The sequence below is a fragment of the Sebastes umbrosus genome, chromosome 16, assembly GCF_015220745.1.
Source record: "Sebastes umbrosus isolate fSebUmb1 chromosome 16, fSebUmb1.pri, whole genome shotgun sequence".
NCBI lineage: Eukaryota > Metazoa > Chordata > Actinopteri > Perciformes > Sebastidae > Sebastes > Sebastes umbrosus.
Genome location: NC_051284.1, coordinates 12,180,076 through 12,204,382, shown reverse-complemented (window position 1 = coordinate 12,204,382; position 24,307 = coordinate 12,180,076). Strand labels below are relative to the sequence as shown.

At 43.6% G+C, this 24,307-nt stretch overlaps 1 protein-coding gene across 1 annotated transcript in view; it reads right to left on the bottom strand.

Moving 5' to 3' along the window:
* Positions 1-24,307, bottom strand: part of LOC119504271 (AT-rich interactive domain-containing protein 1B-like) — a 199,258-nt gene that overhangs the window by 43,977 nt on the left and 130,974 nt on the right. Inside the window, exons 5-7 of the mRNA XM_037796316.1 lie at positions 19,551-19,854; positions 4,435-4,521; positions 654-836 (exon numbers count right to left, since the gene is read on the bottom strand). Coding sequence (XP_037652244.1) covers positions 654-836; positions 4,435-4,521; positions 19,551-19,854 — 574 coding nt within the window. The remainder of the gene's footprint in view (positions 1-653; positions 837-4,434; positions 4,522-19,550; positions 19,855-24,307) is intronic.

Below are 24,307 nucleotides of genomic sequence, written 5' to 3'. Positions count from 1 at the left end.
AATAATGAGAACAAAATACCAGGGGGAGTAAATGGCATATAGAGAAAACACATAGAATCTTGGGGAGCTGATTAGCACGAGCATGTTCCAGGCTTGCAGCCATGTTATCGGTTAGCTTGCCAGCTATAGCAGTTTACTAACTAGTCCTCTGAGTGGTCGCTACGTCACCAAGCTTCAATGGCTCATAATAACGGCTCGGGCCTTTAGTGTGTTTCAGTTCTCGGATAATCAATGGGCCAATCTTTCAGAAACTTCTATTCCTTTAAGTGTAATTCCACCAATGAAAATGTGTGTTAAAGGTGTAATGTGTAGGATTTGGCAGCATCTAGTGGTTGCAGATTGCAACCAACTGAAACTTCTCCCGTGTGCCAAGTATGTAGAAGAACAACGGAGGCTGACGTGAAAATCTAGAGCCAGTGTTTGGTTTGTCCGCTCTGGGCTACTGTAAAAACATGGCGGCCGGCTCAGTGGAGAGGACCCACTCCGTATGTAGATATAAACGTCTCATTCTAAGGTAACGAAAACACAATGATTCTTATTTTCAGGTGATTATACACTAAAGAATACATTCTTAATTTCATTTTCCATTTCTGTCAATAGATCTTTAAATTAACGTATGTTTATAATGGACATTTAGGCAAACAGGCTCCAACCTTGGTGTCCATACTGTGATCCTTGAGGTCCATATGGGCCTGAAGGGCCGCCGCTCTGGGAGTAGGGACCCATCCCAGGATACACTGGGCCCCCAGGTGAGGGGTGGGGGGACATAGGAGGTCCGGACTGAGGAGAAGCAAACTGAGAGCCAGCCTGGCTCCTCTGCATGTTGGACATGAACCCTGAAACACACGAATAGATATAAAAAGCAATGTCAACACTTTGTTATAAAATGCCTAAAACCCAAAGAGTCCTTCAAGAGTGAATATACCTGCTCAGCGAAATCAAATGTTGACCGAGGGATGAGCGAGGGTGGGTGTGATGATTCTTTCTAGCTCAACAAATCAGTATATCCATTCAATTTCCTCGTGTAAAGAGACCCTTCCTTTTGATGAAAGCGCTAATCTTTTACCTTGGCATCGGCTCCTGTTACTCGTAGATGCACATCAGTGTGTACCGTGGCATGGAGCGGGTATTAGACAAAACATGTACAAAAAGGACAGGCTGACATGTAAAAGGAACCCTGAGCACAAACAAACATACACACAGAATGTTTGGTGAACTTTATCAGTGGTGAAAGCACAAGTCAAGTGTATACCTGGCCGTAAAGATCTATGTACGCCTGCAAAAGCGGAGTCCATGTGTCTGTGTGTAGGGGTGTGTGAGCAAGGCCAAACGTGTGCTGCACTCTCCACAGAATAAGCCGGTGATTTGACCATGGCTACTATGTTATTCTAAGCCGTTCTGTCAATAGATGTGTCAAAGCCTCTCAGGCCCAAACTCGCCTCCACCATTCAAATTGACATTTGGAGCGATCCTCGCCTGGGCTTCGCTCTTTCAAGCGGCCCCGTTCGTTTTTTAAAAAACCCACAGAAAGGTCTCCCAATCCACCACGAATGGGGAAAGGTCGCTGGACAGCCATTGAGGGAAAAAGACGAGGGTGTGTGGGCGTGTGTGTGTGAGTGTATGTGTGTGTTGGCGGGGATTCAGTATAGCAGATTAGGTGTAAATGGATTGGGTCTGCTCGACTGTAAACTTTGATAGCCATCCGCTTTGTTGAATGAGCGTGCACGGACCGACTCTTTAGTGAGTTTGGGGTTTAGGGAAACGACGGAGATGGAAAGTGCAAGTTGACACTTGTATAATTCCTTGTTTCTGCTAAGAGAGCGAGAGAAAATGTGAGGGGAGAGGAGGGAGATAAAAGTTTAAAAATGCTATGTGTTATTCACTACATGCTTGTGTGCACACACGTGTGTGTACATATTTGTGTTTCTGAGTGTGTGGGGGGAGATAACGGAGAAAGAAAGCAATAAACGCTCCGTGTGTGTGTGTTTGTGTGTGCGGGAAAGAGACGGAGGCCAAGACAGAGAGAGAGGCAGTGAGAGAGAAAGTGTGTGTGGGAGGGAAAGACAGAGCAACAGAGGGAAAGAGCGATTGGGGCCTGAAAGTGCTTAGGCTGCGAGTGCTGGGTTTAAGGAGCGAGGACATTATTGTAATGTTTTGCTTCCATTAGGGTAAGGGGATTCTGGAGAGGAGGAGAAAAAAATTACAGTGTGTAATATCGCACTTTAAATTGCCTGGAAAATGGATGGGGAGAGGAACATTGTGCAGACAGTGCTAAAAGCAAATAACACATTCAAGGATTTCGCTCTCTCTCTCTCTGCTTCGTTCCCTCTCCCTCTACACACACACACACTCACACACTCACACACACACACACACACATAAACCTTTCTCTCTTTCTGGCGAAGCGAATGAAGCTCTCAGCCGGACAACAACAACAGGCAGCCAGCGAAGCACGCGAGAGACAGTGCGTGGAAAAAAAAAGGGACATTCAGCGGATTTATGGAAATGAAGAGTGGAGAGAGGCTCTTAGGGAGGCAGGCACTTGAGCAAAGTGGGACGTTTGTGTCGGGGAGGGAGGGTTAATCCTTGCTAGGAAAACAGCGGAAAAACAACCAGCCCTGTTAACCGGCGCTGTGTTTTTTCTGGACCGGGCTGGGGAGGGCTCGAGGTTTACAGGCATTAGAGAGCAACATTAAATCTCCGCCTTGATTTCATCATGTTGCGAAATAACCTTTTACAGAGCCTCACTCTCTCTCTCTGTCTTCATCCATCCACTCTCTCTCTCTCCCTCTGTGTTAACTTCTCTTCGGAGGGTGATAGAGAGGGAGCATCACAGTCATTCCATTAAGGTTACATCCCAGTCTTTCAGGTTTTTTTTGCAGTGTTGTGTGGATGCTGTTTTTTTTTTTTCTAAATGAGCAATTCTGCTGTTTTTAGTAATACTCGAGAAGAGGCCATAATTGCTGGAAACAATTTCCCATTTGGCAGGCGCATGTGGCTTGTGGGTTAGCATTTATGTTACAAGCCTCTGGCAACAAGTTGTGGGCAAAACTGAAGTGGCTCTATCAAAAGAACACACACTCTGACTTGAACTAAGTCAAGGATAAGTTGACTGAATGTTTACGGTGTTTGGAAAATGATGATGCATAATGCTGCAAAAACACTGTGTACGTGTGTTTGTGTGAGAGCACCTGCTCAGCCTAAACTACAATTATAATTTGATCCAGTATGTGTTTAAAAAGTTAGTTTTAAACACAAAAAATGCAGAGATATGAAAGGTGTAAGGGCCTGTTCACATGCTGTGTTTTTTGCATGCTCTAATAGTTGTCAATGTAGAGGTGCGGCAGGCATGCTAAAATGCAGGAGTGTTCGTGCTCAGAGATAAAAATAGTTCAACTTTTAGAACTTTAGTGCGCACACTCAAGTCATGTGACGAGGAATAACCAATCCCAGCTGTCAGATATCTTTTCTTTCTTCCGTAAATATCACTATTGTAAATATGTAGGAGAAGTTAATCATTTTAGTGCAGGGCTACCAAGAGCTTTACCATCGGTCCCACAGACTATTTTACTTGCTTCTCCCTTTACGTCCAAGAACGTCACAACGTCCGGTTGAAAGGTCGGCCAACTTGACACTGAGAAATCTAGCAGAAAAGCTACTGTGAGGGATTTAGGGTGCTGGTAATCCATTTATCTTTGTATTGATTGTGTTTAGTTAAGTCAGTGAAGCTTTTACTGCTAAATCACCGCAACTTCATCATCGTCAACGCATCACACAGGCTTTGGTTGCTTTATAACAGCAGGCGTAACACTAGCGCAACCTCCGAGGCACCTTGGATAAAAGGATGAAAGCGGCACGGCTGGCGTCTTCCACGCGTTTTAGACGCGGCATGTGAACGGCTCCTTAAACCGGTGGTATGCTTGCTGAAGGAACTCATTTTGGAACAGCAGAAGAAAGAAGAACAAAAGTCCTGCATTGAGCCAAACTAGCCTTTGTTTACGTCTTTGTGCGAACATCTTTTGTCATTTTGCTCCTTCAGAAAACCTTTCATTACAACCCTTGTTGATGCTATTCTCTGAGCTTTACTAACATAATATTTTTGTTTTTCTGTCTTATGATCTCTACTCTTCATGCCCCCACTGGTGTGGAATGTAAGTATACAGCCTCTTTTAATCTGAGTGTGATGTACAATCTGGATTTCTTATGGAAACTATTTATGTTGAACACTTACAGAGACCTGCAGGGACATGTGTGCTAGTCTTTATGTTTCCCTAAAATGAAACACACATGAACGTACACACACAGCATTCCACTCTAAAAAATATTGAGCTCTGTAGACTCCTTGTAGACTTACAACCTTCACTAGTCCCCCGGCCAGACAAGGCCAAACACCAAATGCTGGCTGGTGTATAACACACACATATACACACATACCTTTCTCCTGAGCCATAGGTGAGCGGGTGATTGGCGGGTGGGCTCCTTCTGGTCCGTTCCCAGAGCTCTGTGGGGCCATCGCCGAACCTGCAGAACAACATTAACATTCAGACATCCATTCGATGCGGCTCTGACTTGACACGTCTCAGAGATGTAAAGGTTCAACAGGTTGTAACAAAAGCTGTCACATTAAAAGAAAATGTTTTGCATGAATAGCATTCGCGTCTTCGCATGAAAGCGAGGTCAATAGAAAACTGGATTTATATTTGCTTCCTGCCTTCTTTGCTTAAGAATTGAAGGAAAATGCAGGAACAATAAAACACTGAAGGACCACTTTTGTCTTTCTTTAAGCATTTCTTTCAATGGCACAGAAGTTACTTGGTTCAAAAAGTTTTCTGTAATTTGACTGCCGAAAGAAAAACAATGAGAAATCTGATTTATTTTGACTGAGGCTACCCTGGATGTTCTTCTTGAGATTCGAGTGATAGGGTTAGAGAGGTTTGACGCCAAACTTACACAAACACATACACCGAGAGCTCAGGACAATCACTATGCATGAAGTTTTTTGTTATTCACTATTAGCTAAATGACAAATGCACTTCCAGAGGACATATCAAGTCATTGGACCCCGTGCCACTTCCTTGTGTAAGCATTAAAACCAGAGCGATCCCCTATAGAAAACCAGAGCCATTTGAGGATCATTGATTGGGTGGTTGTGCAGGTCTTTGGGCTGTGCCTGTTCCATTGAAATCCAATAGTGAGTTGAGGGTCTGATTAGGACAATGGCAGACAGAGACCATGGTGGATTGATTTGGCCCAGAGGAAGGAGAGAGATGGCAAATTAACCTTTTATCTTTGGATTCAGACCTGAGACAATGAGGAGAGGGAAAGACGAGGGGAAAAGTGCTTTGTTTTTTTCCAAACTGAACTGGTTGTACTTTGCTGTGGATGAAAAATCCAGTGCTTAAATATAACGCAAGTGAATGCAGCGCGCCCGAACATACAAGAAATGTTGACGTTATTCAACTGTACATGTTCAGTGATGATTGTCACTACATATTCTTACAATTACAGTATATGATTTGACTTCTATAGAAATCGGACAATGTGCCATAAGTAATCGTTTATTCACATTATGAAGTACTGTTGATATGTATGTATATATATATGTATATAAACAACATGTTTCTACTACAGTGTCCTTCAAACTCACAGTGAATATAAATCCCTTATTATAAAGAAAACACTTCCCATTATTAAATCACGCAGTAGAACGCTGTGCTGTTTCGAGAAGTGTGTGTGCATGTGTGTGATGTGTCTGTCCACGGTAGCAGTAATACATGACTGGAGGTGGCACACTCTCCACATAAACAAACCCAATTAAGTCAACATAATTGCTTTGCATAAAACTGCATAAACAACATTTCCATACGCCCGGCTGCCTACACACCAGCACGCACACGCATACACACACAGAGATGTAAAAGTAATTGGACAAACAAGTGTAAATAAACACACTCAAACACACAAGGAAACACGCGTAAGAGCACAAAGGCACATAGGATGTGTGCTGAAATATTAACACACACACACACACACACAGACCCCCTGCCTCACACATGAATAGATCCAGCGGCGCTGCTTCAAAGAGGGAATATTCGATTAGTCTGTCACCATGTGGTGGAGGGTAGGAAGAACGTCAGAGTGCAAATGTTGAAGAAACCCTGAGATAACACTAGAAACACTAGCTACGTGTTTCTATGGGCGCATGTACCAGTGGTGGAAAGAAGCACTCCTTTACTTAAAAGTGCTCTACACAATATCCAGAGCATTAACATAGCATCAAACAACTATTTGCTTTGTAAAGATATATTGGAGTAATGTTTACCTGAGCAGAGAATGAAGTCGCTCTCCCTCTGTGTGTGTTTTAATCTGAGCTTCTCTGTGCTTTGTTGACATAGCTGGCGGATACAGCTGATAACGCCGTCCCTGTAGCACCCACCCTCCAGTCCCCCCCCCCCAGGTAAACAGCACTTTTGCCGTTGTTTTCACTGTTAGCTGCAAGCCGCTGGCTCAGCTTTCGCCATCATGAGGCAATAGAAATGCTCCCGATCTCGCATTTAGCACCTTTACGTAAAAGTAGCAAAACTAAAATGTAAAAATACACCATTAAAGGTAAAAAAGTAAAACTACACAAGCGGTACCAGGAAACAGTTAAAAGAAATCATTATGCACAATGGCCCATTACAGAATGTTTTTATGATATAAATGTATTATAATTGGGTTATTATTAATGGTGTATTAACATGTAAGCCACATTTTAACTAGTTATATAGTGTTGGAGTTTAATCTATGCAGTGCATCATGTTTTATTAACTAATCATATGTTGTTTATGTAAATGTAAACATGCAAAGTAACACACTGTAGCTGTAAAAAAAACAAAAAGACATAAGCTGTGTTTGCTTTCAAATGTCAAGTGAATTTTAAGCGAACTTTTGAAATGTTGCAGAAAAAAAAAGCGAATTAGGTACGTTTCCATCAACCGGTTTGGAGCGGCTACAGCGTAGTTTCGTCAGAAGTTGCCGTTATAGGCTTGCAAGGCTGTAATCCACCAGTAAAGAGATCTCAGAAAAAGAAATAGAGGTTGCAAACCGGAGAAAACACAAGTCGGCTTGCATCTAACCCATCTACAAGAGCATAAGAAGAGAAGTTTTCAGGAATTTGTTTCAATTGGGCAAGTACTAGTTAGTACTGGCCATGTTTCATGATGTCCGGAGATAAAGACAAGCATTCGCATGTTATGGGACTCTGACTGAGTAAGCACAAAAACCCCTTTCGCAATTGAGGAAGTTTTATTGAATTTTGCCGTAGCTTTTATAATGTGATAATTCAAAATGCAAATAGAAACAGGGGAATGGAAACACAGCTATAGTGGATTAAAAAGTACAAAAAGAAGTATAAAGTAGCTGGTAATAATGGATATACTCATGTACAAGTACCTCAAACTATAATTATGTACAGTTCTCTGATAAATGTACTAAGTTACTTTCCACCACTCGTACGTATATGTGTATGCAGCTGTGTTTATTAACGCTCCACTGTGCTGTTTATGTAGTGTGTGTTTATGTGTCTGACAGGAGGAGCCCAAAGCCTCTTGTAGAGGGTCATGGCCACTTGTTGCCAGAGGGACAGATTTAGCTGTAGCACCAGTTTAGATGGGTGGATGGGTAGGGAGGATGAAGTATGCTAGCAGGAGTTTACTGAACCCTTAAACTATGGAAGTCGACCCTACGATAAAGGCTGGTATGTGTGTGTGTGTGCAGGGATGCATGCCAGGCACCGGCTACGCTGTCAGACTCTGTTTGTTTGGATGGCAGAGTGGTGGTGGCAGCAGCTTGTACTGTATGTGTGTGTGTGTGTGTGTGTGTGTGTGTGTGTGTGTGCCACAATGAAGGTACAAATAGGGAACAGTGCCCTCCATGCTCCACTACTCTCTCCACATACCCATGTAAATTGTCACCAGAGACGACATTAATGCAAAGACATACAAATGTGTGTTTGTGCATGTGTGTGTGCGTGAGAGAGAGGACAAAGAGGTGAAAAGAACGACAAGAAAACAGAGATCCTTGTTGAGAAAGAGGAAATTGAGAAGCCGATGAGAGAGGAGTGGAAGTAGAGTTGAGTCTGATGAGGCCTCACCCCTCTTTCCCTCTGTCTCTGCGATGAACGAGTGAAGCTCGGAGCACTTCGTAATTATTTCACCACCAATTACTGTCCAAACAAAGCTTCTTCCCACATTTTCTCCTCTTCCCTTCCTCTCCTCTCCTCTGCTCTCCTCACTATCATTTTTAACAAGGTGCCATTAAATAATTACGTCCAAATAAAACAAACAGGCTCCACGATGAGTCCTGGCACGTTTAATCCGTACCATTAATAATTCATACGCTGAATCTTTGACATGCAGTTTTTCCTCCACGTGCTGCTGAGAGAGAGCGAGGAGAGCTAAATGTCAGCGGGAGCCGGCTGTATATCTTTCCCTGTCCAAAGGAGAAAAAAGGCCATCTTTGCTTGCTATGAATGAAAATGTATAAAACAAATAAATGGTGGAGAAATGCTTCCACCATCCAGGTCATCTTCTTCTGACTGGTGTGCATGAGCCTGATTTAATATTTGTCTTTATCCATTTGTAAGCTTGGCTGTAACTATGTGCTATATTTAAATGTGTACTTTTGAGTTCATGTTTCTTTTTGTAGTGATTACGTATGATTTCATGTATTTAGATCAGCTTCTGTGTTCGGATATTTTATGTGGGCTTTTAAGAGTAACAGGGACCGTGTTTAAATATTTGTGATCATTCTTGTATCTTGTTATTAGTTTTTAGTCTTTAACTATGCACCATTTTCATGTGTACATGCTTGAATGTGTATTTGTTTCAGTGTTTAGATCCCTTTGTGTGTTTTCCTTATAGCGCTAGAGTTCCCATAGGTGCTCTATAACACAATTAGCACATGTGGCCATCAGTGGCACGGCAATATCTTGCTGTCCCTCAGCCTGCGTCTTTATCCACTGTCACTACCACTGGCAATTTACACCTCCACAAGCGGCCAGCTGAGCACACACATATAAACATACACAAATGATTACCACTGCCACTCGCATCCATACGCATTCAGTTTTAATGGGAACAGTGGTTAAGAAGCAAGGTGCTTTTATTTTGAATGAATTGTAATTAAATTATACTTTCCAGCTAGGTGTTTTTATCCTGAAAGGATTTGATTAATAAGCATCCTTATAATGATTTTTGATGGCAGGTCTTCAGACACGACTCATTCATGAGAGTGCACCTCTGACCTATCGGAGACCACTCGGATAAAGACGAACAGATCTGATGTTTTGATCGTGTTAATTGAGTTTTAGAATAGACTGGGCCCCGCTGCATGAATGGCAAAAACAAACAGGAAGATATCTGGAATGAAAAAAAAAGCTCTTTTGGAATCGTGCTGAAAAGTCAAACAACTGTAATTTCCTCTTTGTAAAAAAAGGCACTTAGCGAGCAGATCCATTTTCTACTCTTCTGCTCGTGATATAAGGCAGCGGGGCCAAAAGTAATGGGAGTTCATTGTCGTTTTTTGGAGATAATGCTCCTTGCTAAAAACCCCAATGCACATTTTAAATTTCTCTTCCGCGAGGACTGTCGAGGCAACCCCGAGTCTCCTTTGAAGACAGGGAGTGTGGTCTTTGAAGCTTTTTTTCATCAGCGTTTCAAACGCAAATGCCGGGGAAGTTCAAAGCCGAGGGAGGGTACTTGTGGCCATATTTCTGTTTTGTTTCAGGGCCCTGGTAATATTAGGCATATAGCAGCTACTGCGTATGCGTGTATGAGTAATGGCAATGAAGAAAAGTCAACCAGAGGGTCAATGTAAAGACTGTTATTAATTGCTGATGAAAAGAGGGTGCTGGTGTGCATCAGTGTACATGCTTGCAAGGGTGTGCAGATATATGTGTACACCAAGATGCAGCGATGTGTATGCTTGCCTACAAACACACACACACACACACACACACACACTCCCTAACTGTTTCTCACGAAGACAGACCCCCTGAAGCATCAGGGGCCATTTTTGCTAAAGTGAAGTAACGCCGGTGAGCACTAATAGACCGGTGTAGAGTACAGAGAAAGGGCTGCTTCAGCACCATCTCTTAATACAACCCTTAGGCTGTAAATGCACACACACCTGCACCACCCGACAAACACACACACACACACACACACACACACCAAGGTAATATCCCCTCCTTGCCGTGTCTTTGGGGGAAAGAGGCAGATAAACAGCGGGCTCCAATAATGGTGGTTTAGATCTCAATGGGTGCGAGTCAATGCCTCTCCAAGCCGGGGGCTAATGCCAGTTAACTCTCCCTGTAGGGGACGAGCGCAGGCCTGCGGTGGCTCGCAAAACAAGCGCTCTCCCAAGGTCCTCATTACTTCCAATGCTGAGTAGCAACTGTATGTAAAGCAAAACTGCAGCTTAAGCTAAAAAACAGCGAGCGGGATGCGGGGGAGAGAGAGCGGTGGAGTGAGAGAAAGCAAGAAAATAGGTGTTGGGGAGGGAAAATAATTGCGCTCTGTGCTCCTGTTAGGGTTTTCCAGTCGGACGGAGTTAGAATGGGATTTCTCTAAATGGCTAACGCAGCATGCCGGGTTAACCGGCAACATATTCTTCTTTTTTTTTTCTTTTCTATTTTGGCGGACGGTGTGCTTTGTGAATATAATGTCTGCGGGGAGGGCGTTTTGCTGTTTCACTCCGAACACGAGCAGCCATCAGGAGGAGGAGGAGAGACAGAGGCGTGTGGGAGTGTTGGAAAGAGTTGGGTAGACGGGGGGTATGAGGGTTGATGTGTGGATGAAGACAGAAAAAAGGAGGACAGAAGTGGAGAAAGAGAGCTGGAGGAGAGATGTGGAGAAATAAGAGGGATGGAAAATTCAGCCTTGTTCCTCGGTGGGAGGCCTGTACCACAGCAACGCTCTGAGCGAAGAAAGCAGCAGAGACAAACAGAGATGGGGAGGAAAGGGTGGGGACGAGGGAACGTGAGACACAAGAGGGAACATAAGAGAAAGCGAGCACGATAAAAATAATGAGAGAAAAAGAGAGGGACAGGGACAGCCAGAGGCGGTGTTCCCACCACGAAGCCTCTTAGGGAGTGGTGTGACTAGAAAACTCGCCCGACTCCACACAATCCGCACTGCAAAACACACTTGCATAAAAACTCAACCCCCCTACCCTCTTCCACTGCTTTCTTGTAATAACTTCCACCACTAACGGAGGAAAAATATAAGTTTTGGTTGAACATCCCTGCGGCGTCTTTTCTGGTCCGATATTTCGCAGCCTGTAAATTTGTTTTTCTTTCTCGTCGTTTACTGACATTTTTTTTTTAAATGGCCATCCTTATGCAGGCAATCCTGATCTGAGGTCATCACTCTGGCTCCTTCCAGGCATCTGTGATTGACCTTTGATCTCTGTGTGGGGAAAAAACCCAGCACCATTGGAAACTTGTTTTTTCTATCTGTGGTTCTTATTACCACAATTAGAGATAGAAATACATTTTCTGAAATGAAATGCAAACCACAGGCTACGCTCGGGGACGATGTAAAGGACAAGAGCGGATGTAAACGGGTTGGAGGAGATTCATTGAAGAGATTCATTGGGAAGGATCCCTTAAGCTAACAAACTGGACAGGCCTGGCCTTCTCACCCACTCTGTCTCCCACCCTCTATCTATCCCTCCTTCCCCTCTCCCTCCTCCACTCGCCCTGACCTCTCTGTCCTTTCCTAGGCCCTGGAAGCACTTGAAGCGAGCGCAGATACACAGATTAAACTCTCCGGAGCGCTCGCCCGCGAGCTCCAATCACCTCTTCAGAAGAAAATAAAAACTTGGAGGGGTGAGGAGAGAGGCGGAGAGGAGAGGGGGAGAGGGGAAGGAGGGAGGGCAGGCAGGCAGGCACCGTTAACTGGACCTCGGAGGACCTTGGTGGAGAGAGAGAGAGAGGAAGAGGAGAGAAAAACAGAAGAGGCAGAGATGAGTATGTGTGATTTTCTGCAGCAGACAGAGCGAGCTGGGCCATGGAGGAGTGTGGATGTGCTCTGTGTCAATTAGTAGCTGCACAATGTGGAAAAGTTGTGCAGTTTGGCCCTCAAAGCACGGCAGGCACGCAGACAAAAAACATATAAACACAGGCACACACAGGCTGATGAAAACACCACCAAATATGGACCAGATCTGAAAAATGGGCATGAATACAGACAGTCCCAATCTAATTTGCTTCGTCTCTGTTACGGCCTTCCAGGTGACAGGGACACAAGGTTACTACTTATTTTATAAGTGGTTAAAATTATCAATTACTTTAACAAAACAAAGCTTGATTGGGGAAAATGAGTACTATACTATCCTTTTACTGATAATAGCAACGAAATTCTTTGCTAACACTGAATGGCAAAACATTCACCCTCTCTGAAAAGAAGAGCCTGAATAAATGAGTCAAGAAACAAATGCAAATGCTTCTGTTGTATAATGGGCACGCAGGGTCAATGAATGGCTAAGGCCTTTGTAGTTCAAGATCTCAACTAGGGATGTCACGAGAACCGATACTTCGTTAAGTTAAGTTGATGCCAAAATTCTGAAAACGTGACGGTACTTGTTTTTCTACGCTATCACAGGTACCAGGGGGACTCCGAAAGAATGGGGACGCACCCTATTTTTTCCCTGATAATGCTACATTGTGAACAACAAATCCGTGTTGAAATTGACAGGAGGAAAGCTAGTTAACATCAGCTGTTAGCAGCTGATGTTAACAGCTAACGTTAACAGAGGTTGCATTGGGTTTCATTATGATGCGTTTAAGCTCTATTCAGTAAAAATGAGTATTAGGCGAAGGTAAATTATAACGTTATCATGATGTGTTCAAATTTAATCTTGTAAAATTCTGTTTTTGGCGAGAGACTTGAATAAATACAGTTGTTTGCAAGTGTTTGTTGTTTTTTACCATGGTATCGAATAGGGTATTGAGAATCGTGGAATTTCACTGGTATTGGTATTGACTACTAAATTTCTGGTATCATGACATCCCTAATCTCAACCCAGCTGAACATCTATAGGTGATTATGGAGCAGCAGTCTTCCGCTACTTTTAGATCAGAGAAGAGCAGCATATTTTCTTGCAGTCTATTTTGTTGACACAGAAATTTGTTGAGGGATTTCACCTCGCACGGCACAGCAGCCGACATGTGCATCATCTCTCCGCCTTAACAGCTCCATCCTATCAGCAACAGTGATCCAAGCTGATGACAACTGAGTTTCTGTGCTCTGTTTGTGTGAAGTTTGATTTAGTATGCATCAGGTTCAGCCTGGTAATGGATAAGGCTTCTTCTCGTTTTAGGGGGAGATGTGACAGCCGTACAAAAAGCTGGCGGGAAGTGACGCCATTCTGACAGGAGACCTGGCGACAACTTGTCGATCCAGCCCATGCACACACAGCAAACACTACGTTATCTAGAAATATCCAAGAAATGCAGAGTTTTGGAAAGCCAAACACATACAAATCAGCATATTTGGGACTAAAGGCTGAACTTTTTCAGGATCTTGTGTTCTGCACTTTGACTGGATGACTTCGCCTCTCCCCTCCAACGGCTCAGTCAGTGATGGAAGCGCCGACGACCCCATTCAGCCCCACATCCATCCGGATGAAAGACGAATGTCTGCTTGCCTCGTCCCCGATGTCTCATAGAAGGAGAAAAATATTCGGAGGACGCTCTGAATTGCTTCAGAGACACTGGGAGGAAGGAGGTGTGTGTGTGAGTTTGCAAGTGTGTGTGTGTGTGCATATGAGGTGGAGGAAGAGGAGGGGGAGGTTGGCGGTTGAGCAATGTGATTTCTGCTCGACTGTCACAAATCTAGCGCAACAGGAAAATCAATTTGGCCCTGTGTGTGCCTTTTTGGCTCCGGGAGAGAATCCAAATAGCAAGGCGAGGCCCGGATAATGTTACAGTGTATTGGATTTGCTTCATGGAGAGATGGAGAGAGAGAGAGAAAGAGAGAGAGAGGAGGGAGGAAGAAGAGAAGTGAGGAGACGAGGGAATCACAGGCGTGCCGTGGAGCTCCGACAAGATAGATTTGTGCAAGTGTATGGGTGTATGATAGGCTGGCAATCTGTCAGTCTCCCCCTCTCTCTCACTCTGTCTGGCTCTTCCCAGCACACACACACACACACACACACACACACACACACACACACACAACCACACACACGTACACAGACAACACTGTCACTCATCCAAGCAAGCGAGCATATATAAGTGATTTATATGTGCAGCCATATATGTTTCACATGAAACCATGAAATAAACTGTTCACAGGTCTGTGTGCTCATGTGCTATTATGTATGCCTCCTGTGTGTGTGCTTGACAGCCAGGTGAAAGGATGACATGATGAAATTGCTCTCCTCCGACCGCTGTCAAGGGTAACGTGTGTCCCGCGAGTGCTCAGCCGTGTGACATGTCGCATCACTCCGCTGAGTGAGGCTGACCGGTGACAGACTAACACACAAACACATGCATACACATACACACACACACACACACACACACACAGGCATAATCAAAATTACTGGTTCTACGAAGCTTGGGATTACAGTCCTTTACTTTCTTAATACCTCTTTATTTCTAAACCACTTTTTGCATAATTTAACATGGTAGACATGACATGCGTGCAAACATATGCAGGTGGACACATACAAACACTGATTTTTGTTTGTATTTAAAGGAAAAATCCACACTAACACACTTTAAGGATTAAATAACTACAAATATTCTTTGTATTTTCTTTGTATTTCTGTGTATAATTCCCCACAAAACTCACAATATGATCATCATATAGTGACATTTACAGCACAGCTATGATGGAGTTTAAAGGGTAACTTCGGTATTTTTTAACCTGGACATTATTTTTCCCATGTTTTTTGTGTGTAAGTGACTAAACAACTTTTCAAACTGGTCCAGTATGGAGCGTAGTGTCTAGAAGGGAACCAGCAAATTGGGGAAACTCTCGCGAGATGGTTAAGGTTAGGCATTGACCATAGGATAGGTCGTCGGGCAGCAAGTCTCACGAGAGTTTTTGCAGATCTAAGATCAGATTTTGCAATTTGCGGTTTACCTTTTAGACACGACCAGTATTGAGGGAGAGTCCTGTAACTGGCAGCTGCGAAACGAGATGCAAGGGCACATTAGCAGCGTGAATGTAATGCTACGTTCACTAAAAGTGCTTGTTTTTGCCACTGACAGGCTCAGATTGTTATTATAAGTGTCTGACAACATTATGGAAAGAAACCTACAGAGAAATAACCTCTCGCTTGCGAAATCTGAATATCCATATACTCTGGCTCAAATAAATCAAATTCAAAGATCTCATCCACATTGTCGAAATCATCTAAAATATTCAGCCATGTCATTGAAAATGTTTTAGATAACACTAAGCAACACTTTCTGTACTTCAACAAAACAAACTGCCTGGCTGGCACTCGCATTCCCACCATGGATGAATTCCACTCTTCCACTGTCGTCTTCAGGCAACACATCACCTCGAGAGGTTTCAGAAGGAGACTTGTCAATGAGCGAGACTCTTTCCATAATGTTGGACACTTATAATAACAATCAGAGCCTGTCATGGCAAAAACAAGCACTTTAGAGAGTGTAAATGGTGCCAGCTTGCCCCAATAGCACCATATTGCAGCCTATGAGCAGCTGCCGTCTGCGGCGCTCTCCCTCCACACTGGACAAAATTTAGAAAACTTGTTGTCCCTATTAGTCAGTTAGACACAAAAACATGGCAAAATATGGTCCGAGTCGAAAAATATCAAAGTTACCCTTTAATAGGAGAAAAAACCCCCCTAAAAAACGACCTAAAAAATCAATGTAAACAACAGACTTTGACATCAGTGGAGGGGCAGAATAAATTATAGAAGAACATGCGATGACAGTAGCCTTAATGGACCAGAATGCAATGCTGCCACAAGATATGTTGTTGTTTTGACTTTTTCTTGACTGGAGCTCAAACTACTGCAGATAAAAACAGTTGTATTTTTTCACACTAATTAATTAGCTTATTAATGTTTGTCTTATTTTGTTTATTTAGAGGACATTGTTGTTCACAAGAATAATGAAGAATGTGTTTTTTTTTTTATGGCTGCTGAGGTAACATAAGTGGGAGTACTGAAGATGCAAACCTCAGAAAAACAACACACACATACATAAATACAAAGTGTTGCTTGCCAGCTCTCTTGCCCCCTCCTCTCCTCACTGACTTGTACCAAACTAAAACGACAACATTAACCAAAGTGTCCTAACTTGTGATGAAGTGTTAGAAAGTGGAGCGTTCGTAATCAGATGTGCGCTAACCACATTAGTTCTCCTGTGTCTCTCTTAGGCTGGCTGCTCCTTGATCTAATTCAAACTGATTGTAGTACAGCCGCTAAAACATGCCAGATGTTACTCACTGCTCCACGCTTTATCACCATTTATTTGGCATGGGGAATATTTTTAAATATTTTCTTATTAATCATGTCCCAGCGATCGGTTTCGCTTCCCGTCTTTGCCGCCTCATTCCGGATTCTCGTCATGATTCTTGGCACGGGCGCCTGGAAAACCACTGTCCCAGTTTTTCATTAGCGTCAATCACTCTGGTAAGCGGCTGCGAGGCAGGGAGGAGGAGGAGGAGGAGGAGGAGGAGGAGGAGGAGGAGCTGGCGTCAGGATCTCACTCAAGACATTTTGCCCTGCCTCGTCAGAGTGACTGGCAGGTCGGAGACATGCTGATGCGCCGGTCAGCCATGCAGTCGGGCAGAGAGGTGGTGGGAATGACAGGGAGGCCAGGCGAGAATAGCGTGTACACACACACACACATTCACACGCCTGTCTGAGGCAAATCAAATCCACACTCGTTTATAATGCTCAGTGTTTATCTAAATGGTGATGCGCTCTGCTGTGGCCCCAAGAGACAGACAGACACACCGTGCATTGTCTGATAATTCTGCTGGTGTCTTGTTTGGCCTGCCATATCTTAGATAAGGCTACAAATCAGATAGGAGGTCCTCCACTTCCAGTCAGTCTCAATTCATTAACACTCAGAGTGGAGAGGAAATATTGTCTGGACAGAAAATGTTGGAAATACTTGCGCGATCCACAGGGGAGACGGACTTTATCAAAATTCCACTCCAATGTGGGGACGTGTTTCTACAACACCGTGATCAAAGACTTAACAAATCCCCACTATGCAAGGACAAAAACTGTGTGAAGAAAATGAATGAGACATATTCCATGAAGTGCTCGGCACTAAGCTGTAATATTCTTTAGCGGTCTGAATTAGGATTTCAAATGGACTAGAGATATCAAAGTCTAGACGTGCTGGATTGATATTATTTGGTGTTCTGCTGCTGTGTGCACTCAGCTTCATCCTTTGTCCAAACTGGCAGAATGAAAATTGATCTGGATAGATTATATGGTGAGTTGGAGATGAGAAAAAAAAAGATGCTATTAAACCAGGATGCTGCCACCTTTATGCTGTGGGTCATCTGGACTGCTCTAAAAAGGTCAAACCCCGCTCACACTCAAGCAAAGTGTCACGGGCGAATTCACAAAGAATGGATTGCGGCCGCCGATAGCACCATGGACTGCGCATCACTTGCAACCGCTATCTGCCCCGTCTCAAGGTCCGATTCACAAAAGATATTGCACTAATGATAATACCGCAATATATCGCAATGTCACAAGATCACGCAGAAATCGCAGGAACACATATCACACGAAAATGCCTCTCGTCAGGCTTCAAGTAATGCCTTTGTATCCGGCAAGCCAGATCACGGACCATTCAGAGTCCTATGAGGAGCTACTGGCAGCTACGGGCGTGGTTTAGGTGTTACTCCGAGGAGCGACTGCTCGTTCTAAACCTCCTGAAGAGGTTAGCGTAGATGCTGCAATAGCATCAGTTATATCAGAACTGGAGAGTATTTCTTCATTGGAGAAAGAGCAAAGAACGACGCTGGTTTAAAGTTGTTTTCGCTCTTCTCCCGACTGCCTTCTGCAAGAGTTTAATTGACAGATTTTTATTGCTGTGTGTTTGGGTGTATACTTGTGTATACTGTATTCTTATATTTTTATTGTTTATGCTGATATGTTCTCATGTTTATGTCTATATTTCGTCTTTAAATGTAAAGCACTTTTTTTCAGTTTACGTGTAATGAAATGTGCTATATAAATAAAATTGCCATTGACAGATGGTTCATCCAATCACCTGCCAAGTATTTTTTGAAAGTGTCTGCCCTTTTCCAAACAGTTTCCAATGACGGCTTCTCAGATGGTTCTGTGTACCAAACCATCTGGTGGGTCAGGTTAAGTAAATGTTGCCTTTGTGCCAAGAACATAGTAGGCAGAACAATGGCAGAAAGAAAAAGACAAATTTCATTTTCAGACCGCGAGCTACAGGTGCTGACCGACGCGGTGCAGAGGTATTCCTCAAAACTTCAGGCAAGGAATTTAAACGAGACGTGAGAGGAACCATATTTGGGATTTTATATCGGGATTTTATTGGCAGCGCAGTTAGGGTACATATCATCCTTTGCGGCTGTTTTTCTTTTTGTCTTATTTGTGCAGGTTTAGCGTCCACAAAAGCCGCGCAATCCTTTTGTGAATTTCGCCTCAGTGTGTAGATTTATATGGACGATATTATTATGGTTAATCATACGAAATCAAGACACTGATTAAGGCGAAGAAACACAGCTTCCCTCCTGTAATCCTGTTTTCTTTCCTGGTCTGATTTATTTGCCTGTTTGGTTATAGGAAGGTGTGAAAGCTTTATCTTTGCAATCTACTCTTGCAAATGCAAAACACACAACATTTAAATGTTGCCATGTTGTTATTTGTGGAAACGTGTATACCTAATCTGCATCAGGGTCAGTTTTCTACATGACCTTTTTAAAACCCTCTTTAAATGCACATATTTAAAAAACAAATGAAATCAGGCTTGGGTCTTTAAATAGCAAAATGTATGGAAAGGTCAAGCAGAAATGTAGGTGTGAGAACTGTGATATGCTTACAGCAGCAACAAGTTTACTAATGGCGCTGCCTTAAAGCTGCTCCATTTCCAAAGAGCACATCAAAACTGAATCATATGGAGGCTGGAAACTTCTGGCCACGCCCCACTCAGTGATGTCACAGCAGCTATATTTCATCATCTGTCAAAGGCAATACACCTCATTTCACATCACTGACGGGGGAATGTTTGTGATTGTTTTCTCATTTGCTTTCGAGCAGCAGCCTCTTGTTTGGTGGCACAAAGCAATTTCCCTTTAAGCTGTAAAGCAATTTTGCAAATTTCCCAGGGAATCTAACGCGGCGGTACATGATGTAAAATGCAGCGTCGTGTCTGGTTCCGACGGCAATTCTTGTCAGTTATAGTCTTGTTTGTGAGTGGTGATTTAGCTAATAAAGTTATCGTGCTACCTTCCATCAAGATAAAATTAGATTATCAAGATGCATGTGCACATACTTTTAGAGGCTCTGATGGCAACCCTTACCTGGCGCGGTGGTGTTGGCTGAGGGTCCGCTGGCGGGAGAGATGGGTCCAGAGCCTGATCGCGAGTGCTGAGACTGAGTGGAGCCCGCAGGCGAGCCCACGGGGGAGGGAGAGGGCCCGCTCCGCTGGCTGGGGAGGTGGGGGGAGGCGTGGGGGGAGAAGGGGGACTGCCCCTGGTTGCTGGCCCCTCCCTGCTCCCCTTGGCTACTGCTGCTGCTGCTGGAGGAGCCGCCGCCGACGCTGACGGCTGAGCCCAGACCGGCCTCCGTCCCAGTGGGGAGGTCATCAATCGAGCCGGACAGATCCTGGAACAGAAGAAAGGACTTTACAGTGAGTATTTCTGAAGCTCACCCAAGCATTTGATGAGAAGTGACATGCAGCAGCAGGTGGCACATTTAAACGGGAGCTCAAGCGAATACAACATTTTTCCTTGTAAATATAATGACATTATAAATCCTTACTATTGCAACTATTTCAGTATAGTTGAAATACACAACGGAGTATTAGGGCCACATTGAGGAAAAAAGTCATAATATTACGAGAATAAAGTCATAAATTTACGGGAAAGAAAATTCTAATATGAGAATAAAGTCAGAAGATTACGAGAAAAAAAGTTGTAATATTATAAAGTAATAATTTTACGCGTTATTTTAGAGGGGAAATAAAGCAGCGTGCCGTCTGTGGGAAAAAGAGGAACGTGGAGCATCTTGTGAACAAATAACAAATAAATCACAATTACAAATCACAAATAACGAAATACTTAATCTTTTGGACCATAAGCACCACATTATCATAAGTTCCTTGGAAAGATTGTGCACGAAACTGCGTTTATTCCGAAGAAAGAACCACATCAACCTGGGGGAAATTGCCTCTTTTGTGGAGGAGGAAATTATTTTTTTTCTTGTAAAGTTATGACTTTAGTCTCGCAATATTACAACTTTTTTTTCGTTAAAGTTATGACTCTTTTCTCGTAATATTATGACTCCATCCTCGAAATCTCAGATTTTTTTCCCTCAGTGTGGCCCTAAAACTCCGTCGTGGAAATATGATTGATTGGCTGAAAAAACAGATCGTATAATCTGTAAAAAAGCCTCCTGAAAAACAAAAAAAAGAAGAGAAACACACAAAGGTGCACCATATTTCCAATGCTTTTGTAAGGCACGACAGGTTAAAAGGGTTAGTGTGAACTACTGTAATCACTGATATATAGACTCAGCAGTCATGGTGACAGTGGTTAATATGCCAGAAGAGCCATAGATAGATAGATTACCCAAATAAGAAGACACTACTGCACACTGGCTGTTGTGGTGGAAATGAATTGTAATGGGCTATCATTCAGACCAAGGGTGAGTTCATATTACAGTTTTTATTCCCTGTGGTGAGCACAAAAATGTGTGTGTATGTGTGTGTGTGTGTGCGTGTTCGTAGTAGCCCCCCCTCCTGAATTGATCCAGGGAATCCCCATCAATACTGCTGACAGAATACTGAAGACTATAAAAGTGTGTTGCGCAATAAGCAGTAAAACGACAAAGAAAGATGGAAGCGAGACAGTAGTAGAGGTAAAGAGAAGACCAAATGTGAAGTGATGTGATGCAATGTGATGGCTGCCCCCTAACTACATACACACACATTGACAGACCAGCGGCTGTGCCCCAGCTGTAGCTGAATATGGGGGAAGTCACCTGTAAGTGACCCCGGTTTCCTGGCTGGTGTCCGCTCTGGGGAGGAAGGGGAAAAGTTGCGGGTGTATGCCAGCTGATCCTATCAGGCCTGTTGACCCTGTCCCACCTGAGTCCTCCTGTGCAACCATTACTGTCACCACAGAATGATATGTGTCTGTCTGTCTGTGTGTTTGTCACCAAGAGCTTATATGGGATCTCGAAATCCAAATAACCCAACTACACGTCTACAGAAATGTACAGGGAATGCTGTGACATTTTGTAAGTATCACATGCATACTCAGGCTAGACAAGAATTGCAAGTCACTTTTTGCACACTTGTTGTAATCTGATTCTACTGGTGAACATTAGGAAGATCTTATTTACAGGTACACAATATTTCTGCACTCAGACTCAACACAATACAGACCACGCAAATCTAGAAAAGCTCACATCAACCCTAAAGGACAATCTGAGGACAATCTGATTCTCTCTCTAGCTGGATCTGGTATCGGTGACAATGGGGCCGATCTACTCAATTCAATTCTATGTTTATATACTATATACATTATATACTGGAACTTCACTCCTGTTTAAGTTTTGACCAATTTGTTACAGCATTAAAAGGTTTACACTTGAATTGTAATTCCTGGAAATTTTGAAGATGTTGCTGGTGTACCATTTATTATTTATTTATTTTTTTTTAAAGTTATTTTTTTGGGGGCATTTTTCCATTTTTATTGAGGACAGTGGATAGAGTCTTGAAAGGGGGGAGAGAGAGAGTGGATGCGGAAAGGGCCACAGGCCGGATTCGAACCCGGGCCGCCGCGGTCAGGACCAAGCCTTGATACATGGACGCCCGCTCTACCAACTGAGCTAACCCAGGCGCCCTACAATTTATTATTTTAATAATAAATATCAATTCAGTAAATTTATATCTGTATTTATTTATGTTTTGTTTTACAATGTTAGGAAAGCAATGTTTAAGTCAAGCCTGATGTGTCCTTACACATAAAAGAATGATCCCATTCACTTCCACACAGTGAGGCATGCAGCTCATTAATTAAACACTGCTATCTGATTGGTTCTTGGTATTGGCTGATACCCAAAGCCCAAGTATCACTATCGGGACAGAAAAAGTCGGATTGTTGCATCCCTAGTTTACTTTTTTGTTGTTGTTGTTGTTGTTGTTGTACTTCCTCTATTTTGCTGCAAACACTTTTGTAAATACTTCTGGTATCCACCTGTGGTAAATAAATACATTTTAAAAAAGATTCAATGTAATAATTTCTTCAGATTTCTAAGCATGGTGCAAGGATGCTGGTGTAATGTGGTAGTATGTTACTGGAAGCATCAAATTAAAAGATAATGAATATTGGCAAAAGGTCCAAACATACTAGAACACTAGAAATGTCTGCGAATCCCTGCATGTCTTGAATGCATCGGCTGTGACTACAAATATGGCATTTGTTTTGAATTTATGCAGCTCTGTCACACAGTCAATTCAATGTCAACAGCGGCAAACTTTATCTCATTACCATAGCACCTTGTTATTTCATATAAAAAGTGAGACAAGCGTCCCCCATGTCTCTCTATCCATGCGTGGCTTAGCCTGTGGAACAGACAACCCAGTCAGTGTGGCAGTCGGTCCATGGCTGCTTGTTTTGGTTAATGCGATCTCGGCGGTGACACACAAAGCCTTTGTTTTCCATCATGCCGCTGTGAGTGCCCACCCGCTCTGCCAGCCTGCCAGTCTGTCGCCTGGCATTATCTACCCTCGCTCGACTGAGCACATGGGGCACTCGCTTTCCGCTCGCTCTTCCTCTCTCTCTCTCTTTCCTTCTCACCCGTGGTACCACTCCCTGTCTCAGCCAATCAAGTCACCCAGTACTCTGAGCTGAGTGATGTAATGCGCTGCCTCAACCAATCGGGCTGAATGTTATTTTGCAAACCGCCCCGCCGCCCCGGGTGCGTGCCATTTGACACGGCGGGGTTTTTACCATGAGAGCCGGCGTAACCATGGCGATGGCTTTTTCCAAAACACCAAGAGCTAGCCCGATGTACAGCTAGGTTGTTAACCCAAGGGCTAATTGTGTGAATGGATGGGAATAATTGCATTTCACCTAATTGGGTGCTGTTGCCAGCTTTTCCAGTGGCAGTTTAGGGGTGGGAAAATGTGTACCAGTAATTCGTTTAGAGGCTGTTAGGCTCATTTGGATTATACACACACTTGAGCACAGCTGTGTGGCCCAAGACCAAAAAAAAGTAGCAGCACTGTAGTAACATGAAAGGGTGGGAAAGCTTAACACCCGTAGACTATAAAAATGTAAATTGTAAATACCCAATAAACTCATAGTTACAACTTATGGGTGCTGAAACACTACCGTAAAAATAGTCATTTCACAATGCACCTACAGTGTAATGCATTTATCTACACACACACCTTCCTCCACAGGTACGTTTAATCGTTGTCAAGGGCCATGGAGCATTGTGGTACCTGGCTAACTGTCTGCTACATAGTCATGTGTAAAGAATCGCAGCCAGCCAGCCAGCTAACCAGCCAGGCAGGCATGCGGTCGGAGGATCCAAACGCCCAACAATCTGGGGCCCCAATCCAAAGTGGCCCAAATCCAATTTGTTTGGCTCGGGGCTGCAAATTGCTCTGTGCATTGAGTCTCCAAATAGCTGTCAACCACTCCCGCTTGGCGTCCTGTATCGCTTAATTCGCTCCTGGAGCATGTAATTGTCATAATAAGAAAAATATTGAGGTGATAATAACCAGTTACTTTGAGATGCCCCCCCGCCCGCCTCAAGACAGACACACATACAGTCGCATATATACGCGCATAATGGGCCGAGACTGCCATCTACGCATTTCACACAACATTGGGGAGGCAGTCGCTCGTGACCCTTCACCTCGCTGGTGTTGGCGTCTGCCTGCGCTCTCTCGTTTAGTGTGCCTCTGTTTGTGTGTGCGTGTGTGTGACAGGCACACAGGCTGCTGGGCTGTCAGAGCGAGACATGCTTGAGCACTGATGCGGCCGAGGGGACAGATGAAGCTACACACACACACACACACACACACACACACACACACACA